Source organism: Manis javanica, chromosome 7 (assembly GCF_040802235.1).
Source record: "Manis javanica isolate MJ-LG chromosome 7, MJ_LKY, whole genome shotgun sequence".
NCBI classification, from domain to species: Eukaryota; Metazoa; Chordata; class Mammalia; order Pholidota; family Manidae; genus Manis; species Manis javanica.
The window spans coordinates 1,906,313-1,925,314 of NC_133162.1; the positions used below are offsets into that span (position 1 = coordinate 1,906,313).

The 19,002-nt window shown below is 54.9% G+C and overlaps 1 protein-coding gene across 1 annotated transcript in view; it reads left to right on the top strand.

Annotated features, from left to right (window-relative positions):
• Positions 1 to 19,002, top strand: part of TCERG1L (transcription elongation regulator 1 like) — a 173,031-nt gene that overhangs the window by 117,533 nt on the left and 36,496 nt on the right. Inside the window, exons 6-7 of the mRNA XM_037010956.2 lie at positions 1,835 to 1,923; positions 14,241 to 14,398. Coding sequence (XP_036866851.2) covers positions 1,835 to 1,923; positions 14,241 to 14,398 — 247 coding nt within the window. The remainder of the gene's footprint in view (positions 1 to 1,834; positions 1,924 to 14,240; positions 14,399 to 19,002) is intronic.

The following is a 19,002-nucleotide window of genomic DNA, read 5'->3' on the forward strand; positions in this document are numbered from 1 at the left end:
GCCTCAGGAAAACCCCCGTAAAACTGCACCATGAGCCCGCGTGAATGAGGTGACCCCTTACTTCCCGCAGGACCATCTGCTGGTCGCCAGGTGCGGCCCCCACCTGCGCTCACGCAGGACCACACAGGGACCATCCCAGCTGAGGGCGTCCACGCCAGGGCACCTCCTCTCCCTCTGGGCCCTGCATTCCTGACAGCACAGCCCTGCCGGAGCCTCGGCTCGTGGAATGGCGGGGTCACAGGCAGCCACCTGCGGTTGGTAACAGTCTCACCAGAGCACAGCATTTCTTCTTAGGGGATTTATTTCCCCCTCAGCTCTTCCAGACTCCTGGGGTTCTTTTAGCCTTTGTTGGGGTATTGTTTCCAGAGCTCCTGTGATTCAGGATGTCCCTTCCTAACCACTCTGAAATGGCACAGCAGACATGAGTACCAGCCCCCGGGGGCCACGGGGGTGGGGCAGGGGCTTCGGCCGCCTGCTGCGTCCTTGTGTGGCTGACTGAGTCCGGTGCTCCTGCCACGTGTAGGAGCATTGACTCATTCGGTCCTGATTATTCAAAGGAATGGTTAACTATTCACACCTACATACCCCATAAAGTACTGGCATCAGTGATGGTGGAAATGGAGAGGCTAACGTTCAGGATGACATTTTAGTGAATCTCACGCTTTAATTGCACCTGACGGTCCCAGCTCAGTGCCTGGTTGCTGCTTGGAAAATGCATGGGTATCATTTCATCTCACCTGACTTTCTGAGAGAAAGAGTGCAGCGTTATGTTAGTCTAAGTGAGGGAAACCACAGAACCAGCAGGCAGAGGGAAAGTGAATGTTCCTCACAACTCGAATTCACTGGGTTTTATTTCTTTCTTGTAGCTGCTCTGAAGTTGAGATGACACTTTTGTAAAAATTCCTTGTGATTTTGCTGTTCTGCCTGTAGGAATTCGGTGCTGTTTTCTGTCCGTCTAACAAAGTGCTGACGTCTGATAGACACGATGCAGCTAAATAAGCTTGCCTGGATCTTGGGTCTGAGCTCATGCTGGCACTGGCGGTGCCCACATTTTCTAATTGAAAGCAGTTCGTTGTTTCTCTTGGAATTCTGTCCGTCATGAACAAGAATCAAGTGTCCCAGCCACAGATTTTTTTCTTTTTAATTTTAGAGACCAAATCTTCATTTCTTCTGGGTGATGGAATACTACAACATCCTTCATTTTCTAAACAGAGACCCACGGTGATTCTCAAGCCCGACTGTGCGGAGAATCACCTGCGCTCCGTGAGCAGCCGCAGGATTCTGCCCCCAGCTAGATGCTCCGCAGGGGGCTCTGCCCTGAGGCAGCCAGACGCGGCTAGGTCAGCGCCCATCACTTCCTGCTGCCTTCAAGGGCCTGGGGTGAGCCAGCTCCAGTTGCACCCGGGCCCCGCACAGCTTCAAGGTGCTCCACCCCAAAGCGGTGTTCCGGTGGCACAGGGCCTCCAGCCACTAGGTCAGCTCATTTCTCGAGATGAATCCAATGGGATTTCCCGCTGAGAGTTGCAGCATCTGGAAACAGTCTCTTGGCTGGCGCTGCGCTCTGTGTGTTGCCAAAGAAGATAGGTTAACCAGTCTGCGATAGTTAGGGGGCGCCTCTGTGTGAGCTCCTCGGCACAGCGTGCTGTCCCGTAGTTCTGTGTCCTTGGCATGACCACTCAGGCCCTGTGCTTGCTGTGCTGAGCAGGTCAAAACCGCCCGGCTGCTGCAGGTGGGTCTGTCTGCAGGAGGTTGCTATCCTGTCCTTGGTTGCCTGTAACTGGAGAGGAGGGTTTACATTTTTTAAAAAGTGCTCTCCTCTGCTTTCTGTTGAAAGGACCCTCCATCGATACTTGTGGCAGGAGAGAGCAGTGCAGCCAAAGGCAACAGACCGGTGGCCTCTACGCCTGTGCCTGGATCCCCCTGGTAAGAAGCCCAAGGACCGTGAGCCAGGACAGCCGGCCTTGTCTTGTCCCCGCATTTGCTCACTGTTGCCAAATGCATGCTCCTTAGGTAATACTGTGTTTTAAAAACTAATTTGCAACTTGTGGCAGATATAGTTCTATACCATTGTCACATTCTGCAGAAAGAAAAGTACCATTTAAGTGATAAGTTATCTGCTCCAGTACATTTGCGAATATGTATTAAAGCAATGCTGTTGTGTATATGTCGGTGGAGGACGGTGTCTGAAGAAAATGTAGTTTGCCTGAAGCCTCAGAGGACTTTCTCCCCCTGCTCCGAGGAAATGGTAACTAGATGGCTCTTAATTACCGACGCTCTGGACCCTCTCCTCTCGCCCAATGAGGATTCTCCATCTGTGAGTGAGCCGTATGCACCGTGCCCCCCATGAGGGAGCACAGACTTTGCTTTTTTAAAGACATCCATCTGTAATGGAGTAATTTGGAGGCAGAATAAAAAGGTTATTATAGTAAAAATGAGTTTTAAAACCTGAAGATCAGAGTGCAGGTTACGGCTGGGAGGAACAGCTCATTTCCACACGGAAACAGCAGCTGCCGGCACCCGCTTCACGCGCCATGTGGGTAGGACAGCAGCCTCCCCTGGTGTCCCTGGCGACTGGTGCCCACCCTGGCCAGGCCTCGGAGCTCCTTTCAGCACCCTCACCTCCCCGGGACTGGGGTGGGTGTGCGAGAAGAGAAACCTGTGATGGCGGGTCCCCCTGGGGCCAGCCCTGCACCCAGGGGGTGCCTTGCCAGCAGGAGCCCGTGCAGGGGCAGCAGGCTACTTGGGAATAAATGATGCTCCCATTACTCGGCAGAGTCCATGGGTGTTAAGAGCCTGGTGCCCGGAATCAAATGGGGGGCAAAGGTCGAGTGCATGTTTTTTATCCTGCCACAGTGCTGCTGGGGTCTTCTAGATCCAGACTCTCTCAGATATGTTTTTAAGGCAGTTTTCTATGCCACAGTGTGTCTGGGGGATCAGGATAAATTCAGCTCGGGTGTGTGGCCCTGTCATCCTGCGTTAGCCGCCCTGCCCTCGAGGGACTATATAGGTAGAAGACACGACCTTGAGCACTAGAATGTTCTAATTGTGGAAGCTGTTATTTCCTTCCCTAATAACACCCAGTTAGGATGCAAAATGCAGAAGGCTAAATGGACGCAGGAAAGCACGGTGTCCCCCGGCTGCTGCTACGGCTCCCAGTGTGGGCCCTTTGCTGACAAATTAGTGCGAGCCCGGGCCTCCGGCCCCAGTGGAGGCTGAGCAGCAGCCTGCTCCCAGCGTCTTCTCTCGGACTCGGGGCAGGGTGGGGAAGGCGGACCCTTGGGAGCCCCAGTGGGGCCGCAGGAGGACAGGGGACGCCTGCACTGCCCGGTCCAGTCCATCCCATGGGGTGCGCCTGCTGAGTCGCGTGCGGCATCTCCCAGGTGACTGACCTGCCCTCGCTCCCCGTTCCTGCCTTGCTGACTCAGGGCCAAGTGAAGGAGAGGTTCTGGCTTGCTGGGCCCCTGTTGGGCTGGAGCCATGAGTGCTGAGAGACCCCCACTCCCCCATAGAGGCTGAGTTCGCCCTTCCCGAAGAGCAGAAGGGGTGCCCTGGCCTTGCAGTGAAGGGGGCGCCTCCAGGCCCCAGCTGCTCCGGGACCTCACCCTCTGACCGAGAAGTGACCCCACGTGCGGCGGCTCTGGCGTCCTCATTAGTCCCGGCACGGCGTAAGGGAACCTCGGCAGCCATGCGCCGTGCTGCCCTGCAGCCTGCCACCAGGAAGAGCTCCTCTGTTGTGCTGAGCCAGGCCTTTCCCACTGCCCCGACTCACAGCCCCCACCACTGGGCCTTTCCTGGGCTAGGCAGCAGCCTTTACTCAGAGCCCTGCGGGTTCTCGGGGAGACGAGGGGCAGGGACCCACAGCAGGTGCAGGAAGGCCAGACCCACTGGCCCACGCCCTGCCGGGCAGCACCCTTGAACCAGGCGGGTGGTGCCTTGGCGAGGCAGGTGAAGTTGCAGGGCGTGGCTGCCTCACCTCCAAGCAGGGGTCAGTGGGGAGGCCCTCTCCCTGGAAGGGCAGTGGGAGGCAGCAGAGTGACGGGGGGCGGGGTGACCCGGGGGGGCCTGTGGGTCCCACGGGCCCTGTCACTGCCGTGGCGACAGCGGAAGGGCCGGGAGGCCAGGGGCTTGGGCTCTTTCAGAGTGAGCCTCTGCTTCCCGCGGCCAAGCGCCTGGGGCTCCTGTCCCAGTTTGGGAGTCTGTTCTTGCTCTTCCCGGGTGGTGTGCCGCTTGCCACGCAGCCGCAGGCCCCGGCCGCCTCGGGAGCGGGCCCGCGGGAGGGAAGGTGCGGGCCCAGGCTTCCAGCCTCCAGGACTCAGCCTGACCTCACAGCGACACTCTCGCGAGGGAACAGGCTCTCTCGTGGTTCTGGCGATTCCACGCAGGCGGGGCGGCCAACCTGCCGGGCTCCCGAAGGCTCGGGAAGGACCCTCTTGGTCATCGCAGGGCTGTGGGGCAGCTGGCATCACAGCGAGGGGGAAGCACCGTGCTTTGGGGTCTACTCACAACCTGTGAACCGGAAAAGAAAGTGTGCTCACTCCTGAGTGCTTCATTGCGGTGCTATTTTTACTAAACCAGAGCTGAGAAATGGCAGGTTTGGTGGACAGCAGGTTAAGCTGAGGCCCCAAATTGTGGACGTGGAGTTGTGAGGACGACACTGGCTTTCACGGGGGGGGGAAGGCCGGCCCCTTAGAAAATACTCTGGAGGGTGAGATGGGAAAGTATGAGGTGGTTCCGAAGTGATGAGAGAGGAAGATGCTTCCCCTTGTTCTCGGCAGGCGCTGTTCTGAGCGGGCAGCTGGGTGACGCACGAGGGATGTGAAAGCCGGCAAGGAGTGCCCTTAATCATTCTTAACTGTGTGGTGCTCCCTGCTGTTCTGATAGCCAAGAGATGGGCAGATGTACACCTCCTAGAAAACGTCATGTCCCACTAAGCACTTCAGAAATGCAGAACGAAGGCCTCGACAGCGACTGAGCCAGAGAGAGAGCCGCCTGCTTCTGTGCTCGCAGCTGCATCGGCCCGGCCAGCGGTGGGGCTTCAGAGCCCGGGGGGCACTCAAGGGCAGCTCTGCTCACAGAGCCGTCCAGCCCGCTGCACTGCAAGTTTGAAGGGTGCGATCATCTGAGGCACCACATTTTAGGAAGAAAAGGGAAGTGAAGACTAGGTATGGACCTACATAAAAAGGGATGCCTTATCCACCTCTAACTGGAAGGCTGAGCATGTATGTGGCTTAGCTTAGTTCAGTGTTATTTGAACTATTTTTTCAAATCTTCTCCTGTTTTCAGTGATGTTAATACAAGAAGAGCAGAGCTTAGTCTCTTTTGGAATGTGTGTTTCTCTTCCAACTCCTCTTTCTTCTTTATAGGTTTTGACTTTTGAGTGAAATGGGAATTTTGGGAAAGTTAAACTGGTGTGTTATTAAGAAGTAATTAAAATGCTTTTCCTTGAAGATGGGAGAAAACATTGAAAGTAAGTGTTAAAAAAAAGCTTCAAGTCAGTGAGCTTCTGGCTTAAATGGCAATAAATGGCAGTACCAATGATTAATTAACATTTTTAGATTCTTTCAAAGGCTGTAGACTTCCAAATGATTAACTATTTTTGTGAAGTCAAAAAAATGAACATTGGTTTCAAATAACATCATTTTCTAAAAAAATCAAGATTGATGTAGTACAGGTTTTAGGTCAGTGGTATTAATAGCAAAACCCCAGTCTTCTTTTAAAATGACTTCAGAAGAGGTAAAGTGTGCATTAAGAAAACAGGAGAAATGCCATGTCAGTCAGAAAGCTGACGCCTTCTGATTGCTGTTCTTACTACAGGAAGGAAAGGGGTAACAGTTACCCATTATCAGAGTGACCTGGTGAGCTCATGATGTTAGTGAATGATTTGTGTCGTCATGGAGCAGCCAGTGGCTGACTTTACACCCCTGCCTTAGAGGTAGGAAGGTGGCCATAGATAAATCAAGCCAATAAGAAGTGTGCTTTTGTAGAGCCGTTGTACGTGCTAAGCATGGGGGACAAGCCTTTGAACAGTGTATTCGTGTTTCAAGATCCCAGGTACGCTCTTTGGTCTTCTTGCTTTTATGTTAAAAAAACATGTCTTTACTGACTTTGTTCAGTGTTATTTGAACTATTTGTCACCTATTGATGACATCTCCATGATTAATTTCTTAGGTGTCATATTTTGAGATAGGTTCTCTAGGTGTTTCTAACTATGGATATGGCTATGCCTGGCTTTAGAAGAATTAGTATCAAAAATATGTTATTCTGGGATCAAGTTAGATGAAGTTGTTTGCAGAGAAAGGAAGATCCCCCAAACATCATGCATATGGGTGACATTTGACAAGAGATGTTTGACATGGGTTTCTAAGAGATGCTGCACGGGTCACATCGGAGCACGTCTGCTTTCGCCTGCCATTTCCTCACACACAGTTGCATTGTGCCCACTGAACTTCTAGCACACCCTCAGAATACGTGCCACTGAAAAGCCAGATGTCACTCTGTTCCCTTGGCACTTGAGTCTTTCACTATTTTAAAGAAGGGACAGGTGAGACATTACTTGTTGGGGAGGGTCCCTAATGTTCAATTAAATGTCAGAGGGGCTCGGTCAAGGCGGCAGTGGGTGTTTGCATGATGAAGTGCCGCCTACAACCACCTGGGAGCCCAAGACAGCGATGGGCTTCCGGGAGCCGCTGTTGCCCTGGCTTATGCTGGGCAGGTTGGTGACTCGGGCCACCTTCGTCTGGGCGGGGAAACCAGCGGGCAGGGCTTGGCTGCAAGGGAGGCCCGTGTGTGGTTTAAGCTGCAGCCCCAGTGGATGAAACAGACAGGAGCTGCACTCTGATCTCCAGGGACCGACTTTCCTGGCAGCTGGCCGCCGTGGTCCACACGGACTCGCCTCGAAGCTTTGTTCTCTGGAGACAGCCTGGGGTCCTGGGCTGTCTTCTGATGCTGGGGACAGGCTTTCTGTGGTCTGTGTCTTCTTCCTGCCAGGCTGGAGCCCCCAGCACGTGCCCATATGGCCTGGCATTTCTGTGCTGTTCGTTTGAAAATGGGAAAGGCGATTACGTGCAGTAACTGAGGACTGATAGGTAAAATCTTTCAAGAGTTATGCAAGGAAGCTGAAGTGATGGTCTTCGGGAACACAGACGCGTAGACACAGGTGTCCTTGAATCTTGGCCGTCAGCGGCACTGCCCACGTCGGGGGAGCGCAGCTGAGACGCAGTGGAAGACAGCTGCCTCCCCACTGTTACTCTTTCTCCCTGCCATCGGCACGTGGCACTCGCACAGGAGGAGGACGGGGGGCCGCTTCTCCCCTCAGCAGCACAACAGAGTGAATGGTGCTGAGCTTTGCTTTGAGGGTTCTAGGGGCCACGCACCTCGGCTGTCCTGACTTTGCTAGGCAGCACCCACACTTCCCAGCATCTAGGGGAGCTGCTCTGCAGATGGCATGTCACTGTCACCGGCCTGAGACGGAGATGGCAAGACCCCAGTCCCAGAGCGGAGAGCTGTGAAACCACACGAGGCATCCCCAGGGCGGGGCCTGCTGCCCCTCCCTGGGGTCCAGGCAGAGCGTCTGGTCCTCGCGTCTTCCTCACTAAGCGGTGGTGGGCGCTCTGGCAAGAGCTTGTGGACCGAGGACAGGCTTGGGGGTGTGCAGAAAATACACCTGCTCTCGGGACTCCGTGGCAGCCTGACTTCACTCTGACGCCAGGTACCGAGCCCCCACATGGAGCGGTCCTGCAGCACCTGCCGGGTGCCCTGCTTACCTGGAGATGGTTCAGACCCAAAGGTGACTGGCTCAGTCCCACGAGATCGCTCCCGCTTCAGACCTTAATCAGAAACCCCGGCTGTTACCCATGCTTCTGACCTACCGGCCAAAGAGGTTCCCATGGCCCCTACTTGGGTTTAATTCATTTAGTGGAGCTACTCACAAACTCAGGAAAACTGTTTACTTACTGGAGCGCTTATTATAAAAGGATATCATAAAAGGATATGGCTTCAGAACAGCCAGTCAAAAGACGCGTAGGGCAGGGTGTGGGGAAGGGGCCGGAGCGTCCATGCCCTCTCCGGGCGCAGTGCTCTCTCCGAAGCCCCGCGTGCTGACCGGTCCAGAGGCGCTCTGGACCTCCTTGGGTTTCTGTGGAGGCTTCATCGCACGGGTGTAACTGATTAAACCTTTGGCCCTTGGATCAATTCAGCTTCCAGCTTCTCTCTCCTCCCCGGAGCTCAGGGGGCAGGACCGGAAGTCCAGCCCTCTCACCACTCACTGGTCAGCCCCCCGGGCAGCTGGCCCCTGCCCTGAGGGGCTCTCCCACGGTCGGCTTGTCCACGTGAGTGAGGCGCGGCGGAAGGGCCCTGTGAGGTGACGGGCTCCCCTGCACCTTTCTCTCTCTCCTCCCATCCCTCAGGAGATGCCGAGGGTTTGAGGAGCTCTGTGCGAGGAGTAGGCACGAGACCCAGTTCCTGCTGCTCATTATGAACCCCATGTGACAAGGGGGAGGCCGAAGGGAGGCCCCGCTCTCCCCACCCTTTGTGGCCCCACAGCCCCTCACACAGCTGCCCTGTAGACACACCAGCGCTACTGGGTCCTGTCCGGGCAGCTCCTTCCTGGACACGGGTGCAAAGAGGGAGCTGAGGGAGGGAGCAGAGGGCGCAGATGCTGCCTCCTCAGTTCTGAGACCTCGGCCCTCGGGATGCACCCAGCGAGCAGCAGCCTTGTCCTCTGTGGGGCACAAAAACAGGTGGAGAGAGGAACCCAAAGTGTGTGGGGCGGGAGGAGGGCAAGGCAGGCACCCCTCTCCCTGCGGGCTGAGCGGCGCTTGGAGAGAGCGGCAGAGGCGTCCTGCACCCCTTGAGCTTACAAATGCTGGGGCTTGCTACTTGAGGGCGGCTGCGGCAACCCTTCTGTACGAGAGTAGCACAAGCCCAATTTTCATTTGACAAGATCCCGATCTTCATCTATTAGGGCTGCTGAGTTCGGATGTTCTGCACCAGACTTAAATAATGCTGATGCACTAATTATATCCTCAGGGACCTGAGGACAGTTAAAGCGAAGGAAAGTGGCAGCCGTCCAGAAGTGACACAGCAATTCAAGAAGGGGAGCGTTTACATGTGACTTAAAGTGTGCATAAAATGATACATAAAATTAATTTTGCATGTTACCACTCACTCCGTCTAGTTGAAACCAACTGTAACAAGTGGATAGGCAGATTTCTCCTGGTGAATCACATTTATTTACCCTGCCACTATCTGTTTGGTTCAATTCTACACGTGTCCCCCCTGCACAGGAATGGGGCTCTTTGCAGCCTGGATGGAAATGTGTACCCTGGCGCTCCTCTGGTAATAATCCCCTGTCGAGTCCAAAATGAGCTCCGCTTTCCCCTTCCTTTGGGAGCTCTGCAGTCGGCATGAGGGAGTCCCTACCATCTGGGGCTGCTCAGGGCCTGGGTGTCTCGACGTTAGGGTGTCACGTGGGCGCCTCCAGCCCAGTGCTGGGAGCTTAGGGTCAGTGTCACCAAAGAGGCACATTCACAACAGAGACTGACCAGGGGTTGGGGGAGGATTGGGCCAAATAAATCCTTGGATGTAAAGCCTCGTTCTAAAGTTAGCAACAATGCTTAGAGTCAGAGAGGAAAACTGCTCAGGAATTTAGTGAAAAACTGACCTGTGTCCACCTGATGAGGACCCCCCGGGGCTTCTCTGCATGCGGCCTCTGGGGGGCATGTCTTCTAGCATCTTAGTATATCTGCCCCCTCTGGGGGAGCAGAGGGAGCATAGCAAGGCCTCCGGATGCCAGGCTAGCAGCCTCCGCAGAGGCTCGTGGGAGAAGCAAGCTCCTTGAGCTCATCTGTGGTCAAGGGTTGTTTGGTTTTCTTTGGGAAATTAGGACACTGGGAGGAATTCAGGTGTGCTCTCAGGTGCTGCCAGGGCCACCCTAACCTGGGCAGTCCCCTCCTCCCTCCAGCAGAGGAGGCCTGTGCTCACTGTCTCTCTCACCATCCAGCTTGGCCTGGAGGGTGCTTCAGCATCCCGACCTCTCTGCTGCACAGCTGCCCATACACCACCTGCCCAGACCCACCTGCTTGGCCCTATCTGCCCAGAACCGCTGGCCTGCCTTCAGCCCAGTGTCAGGTCAATATGAGGTCTGTGGGTGGCAGCCTGGGGCCCAGAGTTGAAGTCCCGCCTCTCCTAAACCCTGCAGTACCACACAACAGGGCCCTGGCTTGTCCCAAGCTGAGCGGTGTGTATCTTCACTCACCTATTTTCAGCTGCTTCTTACTCCCACATCTCTGGCCCTTCCACTGACCAGAACCTTCTCAGGACCCAGCACCCTGCCCCAGGTTCTTAGGAAAACTAATGATTCCTGTAAACCACCTAGCAGCCGGTCTGCTCCAGAGTAGGACAGCCTCCCAGAGCGAGATGGGGGGTCCTTGGCTGAGCTGAGCTGGTCCGACTTCATGCCTCTGGGGCTGACCCAGAGCTGTCTCCGCTCTGTCTCTGCACCACAGCCACCTTGCATCTGCGTCTCTGAGGCTGCCAGCTTCTTAATAATTCTCCCATGAAATACTGTGTCTGCTGTGGGATGAATTTACACGCCCCAGGACATTTCCACATCGGTGGGTGACTTAACTGCCTGCTTCTCTGTGAGCTCTGAGCATTGTTGCCGCTGTGACAGTGTCTGTTTGGTGAGATCAGGTCCTGGCTTTGAAATTCCCAAGTGCAGGTCTTTTAGGGAAGAGGGAGACAGTGGGAACAGGTGGTCCCGGCACAGACACCACCAGCCGCCTCGACTGCTGGACAGTGTCTGGGAAAACTCCCCTTTGGGACTTCTGATCAGCTTCCCGGAAGCAGTGCCCACAGCAGGGATCCAGATCCTGTGAGTTACTAAGGAGTGAATTCCAGGAGGGGAGCGGCAGCAGTAGGGCAGGTGCCCTCTCAGCTGGAGCTGAGCCTTGTGGTGGCTGGGACCGTGACCCATCCCACCCTCCTCACCCCAAGTCAGGCAGGTCGGGGCTGCAGGCTGCCCCCGGTGAGACAGTGACTGGCTGAGCATGATTGGCTGGAGCAGGTGTGCCCAGGGCAGCCACGCCCGGGGAGCTGGGGTGGGTGCACCTGCTGGTGAGGGCGGTCCATGGGAAGGCACCGCAGGGGCTGTGATGGGGGCCAGCACCGCACGGGGAAATCAGGATGGAGAAGAGACGCGAATGAAACTCAGAGGGACTAACGAGATCATCTGGGACCGCACCCTAGTCCCCCCATCTTCCTTTAAAATGAGGCCCTGGTTTCCTGGGCAACGGGTTCACTGCTGAAGGCCCTGCATAGGCAGGGAGGCCAGTCTCCAGGCCCCTGCACACCCAGCTGGCTTCCTCCCTTCATGCTTCCAGAGGAGGGGACATCGGGCAGCGCAGGGGGGATGCTGCAGGTGGCTGTGCCATCCCAGATCACGGTGGTGGGGCGGGGGGCCTGGGCAGCACGATTTCCTGCCTGGGAAGCTGTTGGCCCATCAGCAGCCGACCAACCTGTGTGCGCACACAGCCGGACGGCAGGAGTCTGCTCAGGACCTGCTTCCCCTGCACTGCTAGTGGTCAGCTGCCTCTTCTCTGACATACACCGCAGCCCTGGTCCGTCAGAGCCGGAAGCAGAGCCTGCCTTCCTGACAGGAGCCATCCCCCACTCCCAGCCCCCCAGGGGCAAGGCCCGCTGAGTGGGTGCTGAGAATAAGTGCCAAGTGTTGCCAGGGAGCCATCCTCATACAGACCAGGAAGCTCTCTATCCCAGAGCCATGGGTAGGAGGGAGGGGCCGGGTCTTCTGGAGGGGCTTGGGGTCCCTGCTGACCCGGATTCTGTCAGGAGGCCTCATGCAGTGCAGAGCTGCGCATGATTTACAGCAGGACGCAATTACCTTCAGCTTTGTACTCAGTAAAATTCCTCGTGCCAGCCGAGCCTGGCTCTGTAAGAGCACGCAGCCTCCTGCCAGGCTCACCGAGGCTAGGCATCTCCTGCCTGGGCTCACTAGGGGCAGGGAAGGGGCCAACCGTTGTGCCAGGTTGCCAGTCTTCCCCTGTACTCCCTGGGCAGCCCCCTGCTGTCCTGCCTCTCACACATGCCTTGCTTCTATTTCTGTGAGGCATGGGGGATGCTAGAGGAAAGATTTCCATTCCAGCTCCACCTGCACAGGGATGGAGCTGAGGCCACTAAGCATGAGGGCAAGCTCTCAAGGTCACTTGAAGGCCAGGGGGCAGATCTAGCCCTGGAGAGGATGTCCTCCAAGAGGGAAGGTCACAGTCCTCTTCCACCTGTGATGAGCAGGCCAGCAGCGGCCAATGCCCAGGGGCCCAGTGCTCGGGGTGTGGGTCGCGGCTGGCTGGATGCTGGGTCCTCATGCTGCCACCCAGGACTGGAAGAGACAGGGTGAACCCCACTGACTACCCAGACGCAGAGCTTCGGCTCTGCAAAGTGACCGTCTCATGGTCTTGGAAGCCAGGAGTCCCACAGGGACCTCACCGGACTGAAATCCAGGTGTGGGCAGGGCTGCACCCCTTCTGAGGCTCGGAGAGTCTCCTCAACTCTGGGACTCTGGCGCTTGGAGAGGCGCCTGTGTTCCGCGACTCCCTTGGCTCCGAGGCTGGCGGTGCACCCCCTTCCAGCCCCTCTGCCTCTCCGGGCCCCGTGTGTGTGCGTGTGTGTGGTCACTGCTTCTGTCTGAACTTCTGCCCTGATTCTGACCCTCTTGCCACCCTCTTCCTGTTCTTAGGACGCTCGTGATCACAGGGGACCTGCAGAGGCAATCCAGGAAAATCCCATCTTAAGATATTAGCTGACTCGTTTGTAAAGGCCCCTCTGCCATATAAGGTCACAAATTCACAGGTTCCGAGGATTAAGATGTGGACATTTTTAAGGGACATCATTCTGCTGACCACCCCCATGAGCCTGGCCTGGCCAGGGTAGTAAATCTGAAGACCGTCTCAATGTCATTTCTGGGATGGGTCCTGGTCCACCCAGAATTCTCAGAACATGGGGTTCAGCCCCCAAGCCCTTTGCGTGGCCTGTGGGGAGTGGCGCGCTGGGTGGAGTGGGGAATTTGCGGGCAGGAGTGATTATCCCTGTGCAAAGCAGAGTGACCTGTGCTGGCCGGGACCCATCCTGGAGACCGACAGCCTGTGTGTCTGGCTATCAGGGCCAGGGCAGGGTCCAGCAGGTGCACTCCGGCCTGGTCAGAGGTCCTCCCCCGAGAAGAGCCGGTACCCAGCGGGTTCCAGCACGATCAGGCTTTCTGGCTGTTCCCCTGGCACCTGAGGAGCCCCAGGAGGCCCCGGGGCTGTCAGGGCCTCGGAAGCTGCCGCGGGAGGCGGAGGGCCGGGCGGGCGAGAGTCCTGGCCTGGGGGAGGCGTCCGGGCCTCGGTGCCCGCACGCGACTCATGCTTCGCGCAAGCTCAGTGCCCGCCTGGCGGCCTTGATCGGCTGTGCTCTCTGGGGCGCTGTGTGGCCAGGCGTACAGTCTGCGCGCGTCTCCACGCCGCTGAGCCCTGACGCCCTTGGAGGGGTCTTTTCCTTCCTCCTTTTGCTTTTCTTTTCTTCACTCATCAATCTTTTCTCTGTTCTGATAAACTTCCATGGATAAAGGCTCTTACGATTGCATGTCATGCCTTTCAGAGACATGAGGTTCCTACATACGAAGCCACCAAGCTGAATTCTTTTGCTCTTCTCTAAATGAACCGGGGCGCAGGGGTCGGCCTGGCTCACCAGAGCTGCCAGTCAGTGTCTCTGCTGCTGGGGAGCAGCGCGCCGCGGAGCAGGCCCCCTCCAGGGCTGTGGAGCCCCCACCACCAGGGCGCTGCTCATCCGGGCACGTGTGCTGAGGGCCCCGCTCCCGGGCACTGGCCCCTGATGGGCCCCTGGGCACACAGGGTCTGAGGGACTGAAGCCCATGCGGTGTTCCAGGGGGGCTATGACCTCTTCTCACCCTGCCAAGCTGTGTGCTTTGCTGAACTTTGGTGTCCTTTTTGGCAAAAAGACGGCCAAGATATTATCTGCCTGTTAATCAGATGACAATAAATGATAAAGATCTGTAAAGTATCCTAAAAAGTCAGACATGGTCATTATTATTTATACTTCACATAAATAACCTTTGCAAACATGCAGATTTCAGTCACGAAAGGCTTTTTGAGTGAGGGCACACGCCAACTAGTTTTTTAACTAAATGTGTTTGAAGGTAACTCAGATGAGTTTCTCAACTCAAACAGGTGTGTTGTCTGGACGGGCGATGACCGGGTTTTCTTCTTCAACCCGACGATGCAGCTGTCTGTCTGGGAGAAGCCCATGGACCTGAAAAACCGCGGGGACCTCAACAGGATCCTGGAAGACCCGCCCCACAAACGCAAGCTGCAGGCATCACCAAGGAGTAAGAGCTCTGCTCTTTGCATCCTCTAAGTGTTCAAGCTCCATATTCCTAAGGAGTGTGAAAAGAAAGCATGTTTTTACTGGTTATGGTGGCAATTGACTTAAGGATTGCATTCACTATTTCAGAATTTAGTAATTAGGTTTCTGTGGCATTTTCAGCAGAGACATCGATCCTTCCAAGGGTCACCTCTGGCCTTCCTCCCCGTTGCGTTAAGTCGTTAGCTCAGGGAAAGCCTCGCATGCCTTCTCGGAATTCCCTGCCCAGCATCGTCATCGCCCAGCAGTTACTTTTGGTTCCAAATGCCTAATGAACTTCCCTTGAGAGACCAGATCCGCACGAACCAGGTGCGTCTCCTGTCCCACTTGGCACATCCGTTTTAGAGCTTTGGAGGACATCCATCCATTGTTCACTTGAGTAGATGCTTGAATTCGAGGCGACCCACGCGTGACGCCAGAGAGGGCTCTGAGCCATGGAGGGATGGGGCGCTCAGCAGGGACGCAGCTGTTCTCACGACGCCTATAAATCATACTTCCCCAGAGTCAGGCCAGAGGGTTTTTTTTGCAGAAAGGATTCTTTCTGATTAGGGGTAATACACTTTTTATTAGCTCCCTGAATCCTGTGGGGTGAACAGTGGTGGCCACGCTGGGGAAACAAGATCAGGAGCTCTCTCGGCGTGAGATGCATGTGCTCGGCCGGAAGCCCAGGAAACGGAATCTTGGCCCCTTCAGAGGGAGTCTTTCTTTTATTTTTATGGGGTGTTTTATTGGGTTTGCAGTGATATTTCTGATTCCATGTCATGTAGGGCCATCAGAAGACAACAGCGACTGTGCTTTAGTGGGATCCACAGGCATCTGACCAGAGGGTCAGAACATGGCATTGCACGTTTTCTTGACATATTTAGCAGTGCTAAGAGACATGGAAAACATGTTCTTGCAAAACTGATAGTAGTTTTTTAAGATTGAGAGATGACATGTTTGATATGTTTATTTCACTTAGGCTAACAGGGATATTCTCCAGAGAGCTTGAATCCACTGAAACTTGGAAGAGAAAAGAGATCTTGGCCCATACCGGACTGAATCTAAGCGTGTGGCTACACTCGGGCACAGGGAGGGCCGGGGCTGTGATTTTGTGTCCTCTGATTGAAAGGCGTCCCTTGTTAACGGGTATTTTGGGTGCTGCAAGGAGGCTTGAAAATGCCTGTCTCCCACGGTCCCCACCCGTGGACAGGAAAGGTGCCCAGTGTCGTGAGGACAATGGACCTTGTGAGAAACATCACTGCACGGCTTATCACAGCAGCAATTTTATCTGATTAGTAAAAGGTAAAGGATGCAGAGCCCTTGTTCCTTTCTTCCCCTTGGCTCTCCCATAGGTAACTGGGTGCTGCTGCTTTCCTTTTTCCCCCAGAGCACGGGTAGGAATGAGAAAGAAAGGGCCTCATTAGCACTCAGGTATGGTTGCCCTCGTGTTTCTCTCACTTGGACCAAAGCAAGCGAGATGGAAGATAAACAGAGAGGTGTCCGCGCAAGTCCCCGCTGAGCCGTCTGTCAGTTCCAGGCTTGTGCGGAGTGTAGCTGAAGGACAGGACTGAAGATGAACTGAGGGATGGGAAACATTCCAATAGTTCGTTTGAGCAAAGACTGGTTGGACTTTGCAGTGAAGTGGTTAAGGGTGCTCTGCTGCTGGGAGCCAGGGAAGACGTACTGAGAAGGTGTGCAAGCAAAGAAAGCAATTACTTGACTGGCTACAGCTTAGCTGGCTGGCTGTGATTGGTTGTCCTGAGTGTTTCGATTGGTTGCATAACCTTGAGGTATTTCCTGGCTTCAGTTTCTGTCCGCTTACCTGGAGCTGCAGGGCATTAGAGCACCTCCATCCACTACTTCCTTGTGGAATTAATTCAGCAACAGGGATCTGAATTAACTGGGTCATAGATCAGTATTCCATTTCGGTCCCTGATCGTGAATCTCATTTCATCCTTAAAAGGTAAAGAATTGAGCCTTAAACCTAAAAAACACAACCAGAAGTATTTGAAGACTTTAGCTTTAATATATCCAAGTGTCTCATTCTCCATCAGTGCAGCATGGCAGCCCTAACTGCCCTGCCTGGGCAGACATGTGATGATAAAATTACAAGCAGTCACAGAACAAGTTTTAACCTGCTTTCTGTTACAAAAAGAGGGGGGGATTTTCTTAAACCCATATTTTAAAGACCTGAATTTTAAAGATACGCAGATGACCTCCTTTTCCCATCCCCTGTTGCAGGGTGGAGCGGACGTTTAGTGCATTGCTCCTCGTTTCCCAGAGCTGCCCACCTGAATTGTTCTGTTTATAGCAGAAGAACTGGGACCAGGATGTTTCTGGAAGATTAATTAGAGATTAGTGGGCAGAGTTGATGATGTCCAGCCATCAGCAAGTGGCATTTTCCCTGGCCTCTCATCTATCATGATTCATTGAATGATATGACCCTAATTATTTTAAGAACTAGCTCTAGAGAGATTGTTCTTGGTGGAGAATTTTGTTTTTTACATTTTGTTCACCTATGAGTCATAAAGGATTTGAATATATTAATACCTGTTTCCAGTCTGAAATGGAGCGATTAAGCATTCTAGTGGATAGCCATTATTTTTTAAGAGGCAAACAAAATAAATGAATTTTGTAAAATAGCTGCCACATTTAACTGTTAGGTTTAGAGGTGTGTGTGTGTGTGTGTGTGTGTGTGTGTGTGTGTGTCTATATGTCCATGCGGTGCATGTGCATGTGTGTACGTGCATGTAGTATCTGTGTGTCTATATGTCCATGTGGTGTATGTGCATGTGTGTCTGTACGTGCATGTAGTATCTGTGTGTGTGTGTTTGCATGTCTGCCTGTGTCTGTGTTGGAGTCAGGGTGCAGGAGTGGAGGTGCAGCCGATAGCATCAGGCAGCTCTGGGGGGCAGGAGTCAGAACTGCCAGAAGTGCTGAGCCACTCATCACTCAGCAGATAAGGAAAAGTCCCGTTTTCAATTCTGTCAGCACTGCTGAGAGACTCAGACGAAGGCCTGAATGATTTCCTAATTACCTTGCAGCGCGTCCAGGTTTGTTACGGCTCTAGCAGCTATGCTATTAGCTGAGAATAAATGCCTGTTGAACTGCAGTGACTGAGAAGCGCCAGCCTCACCCCCGCCGCTGCTCACTGGCTGTTCCGGGCCCCCCGAGCTCCTTTCAGCCCACACTCACATGTGTTCCTCACACCCAGCAGACGCCAGGTCCTTTCATGCAGCCACTGTAGCACCGAGGTCCTGCCTTCCGGCAACTGGGCAGAGACCTCCTCGCAGCCAGGCTGTCGCAGCAGCTGCTCCCTTGGGGAGCCCTGTGCCTGCAGGACAGTGGTGCCTCCTGTGGGAAGTGACAGTGGTGAGGTGATGAGATGGGCCTGCGGGCGGGTGAGGGTAAGGGAGGCAGGGGACAGATGGGGAAGGAACCCCGGCCTCTCCTGCCTTGTGGTCTCCATGGCGCCTCCCAAGGCCAAGGACAAGCAGCCTGGGGTGGGGGAGGTAAGAAGGCAGAGGGGGCGTCCTGGGGACCCGGGGAAATCGGGGAGTATGCAGAATGCTCACCACAGCCCCTGAGGTAGGTGCTGCCTGTGTGAGTTGCTTGTGACAAATTATCACAGTTACCACAAATCTATGACAACTCGTTTGTTGTCAGTCAGTCCGGAGGTCGGCTGGCCAGACGCTGTCTGCCTGGGCCTGGTGGAGCTGGGGGCTGGGTCCGCCCTGGAGGCTCTGGGGAAGGAGCTGCTTCCCCACCTCGTCCAGCGTCCAGAGGCTGCCCGGCTGCCCGGGCTCTGCCCTGCTCTTTCTGCAAACCCAGCCACAAAGCGTCTGCTCACCGCTCTCCTGCTTCCCCCTGCGCTTTCAGGGGTCCTGGGCCCACAGAGACCCATGATGCCCTCCCCAGTTAGGGGCCAGCTGGCCAGCAGCCTGCGCCACGCGGCCTCACACAGCCCCGGGGCCTCTCTGGGGGACGTTATTCTGCAACCCACTGTGCACCCATTTTACAAGAGGGAACTAAAGAAAGGAGACTCATTAACTTGCCCAAGGCCATGCTTCTGTCAAGTGGGGGGACCGGGATTTGCTCCCCTGTGGGTCGGACTCCAGAGCAGAGGCGGGGCGGCCTCGCCGGGCCTCCTGGGAGCTGTGAGCATCCAACAGGAATCAGTTCCTGGAGAGCGTGTCCTCACTGGTGCCTGACGCAGTACAGTCAGGGGCAGGCAGCCACGCACTTTGACCTCTTTTGTCCCCACCCTGTAATAGGCACGGCATGAAGTTCCCTTGGCTTCCATTGCTCTGTAAATATTTTCATCATTTATATTCAAGACCATTATCAATATCACTGTACATTAATGATGACGTTCATCTCACCAAGTAGGGCATAAAGCCCCCATGAGTAAACACAGCTGTGACTCATGAAAGGGTAGCTTCCCCAAGCTCTGTTTGCCCAGGGGCTGAGTACACAGATGCCCAGGTCACAATGGGACCAGGTGGCCAGGCACTCAGCAGGGTTGTTTTCCAAAATGGGGTGGGCACCATCTGTCCAGAGACTCAGGCTGAGGAGAGGCCCTTCCTA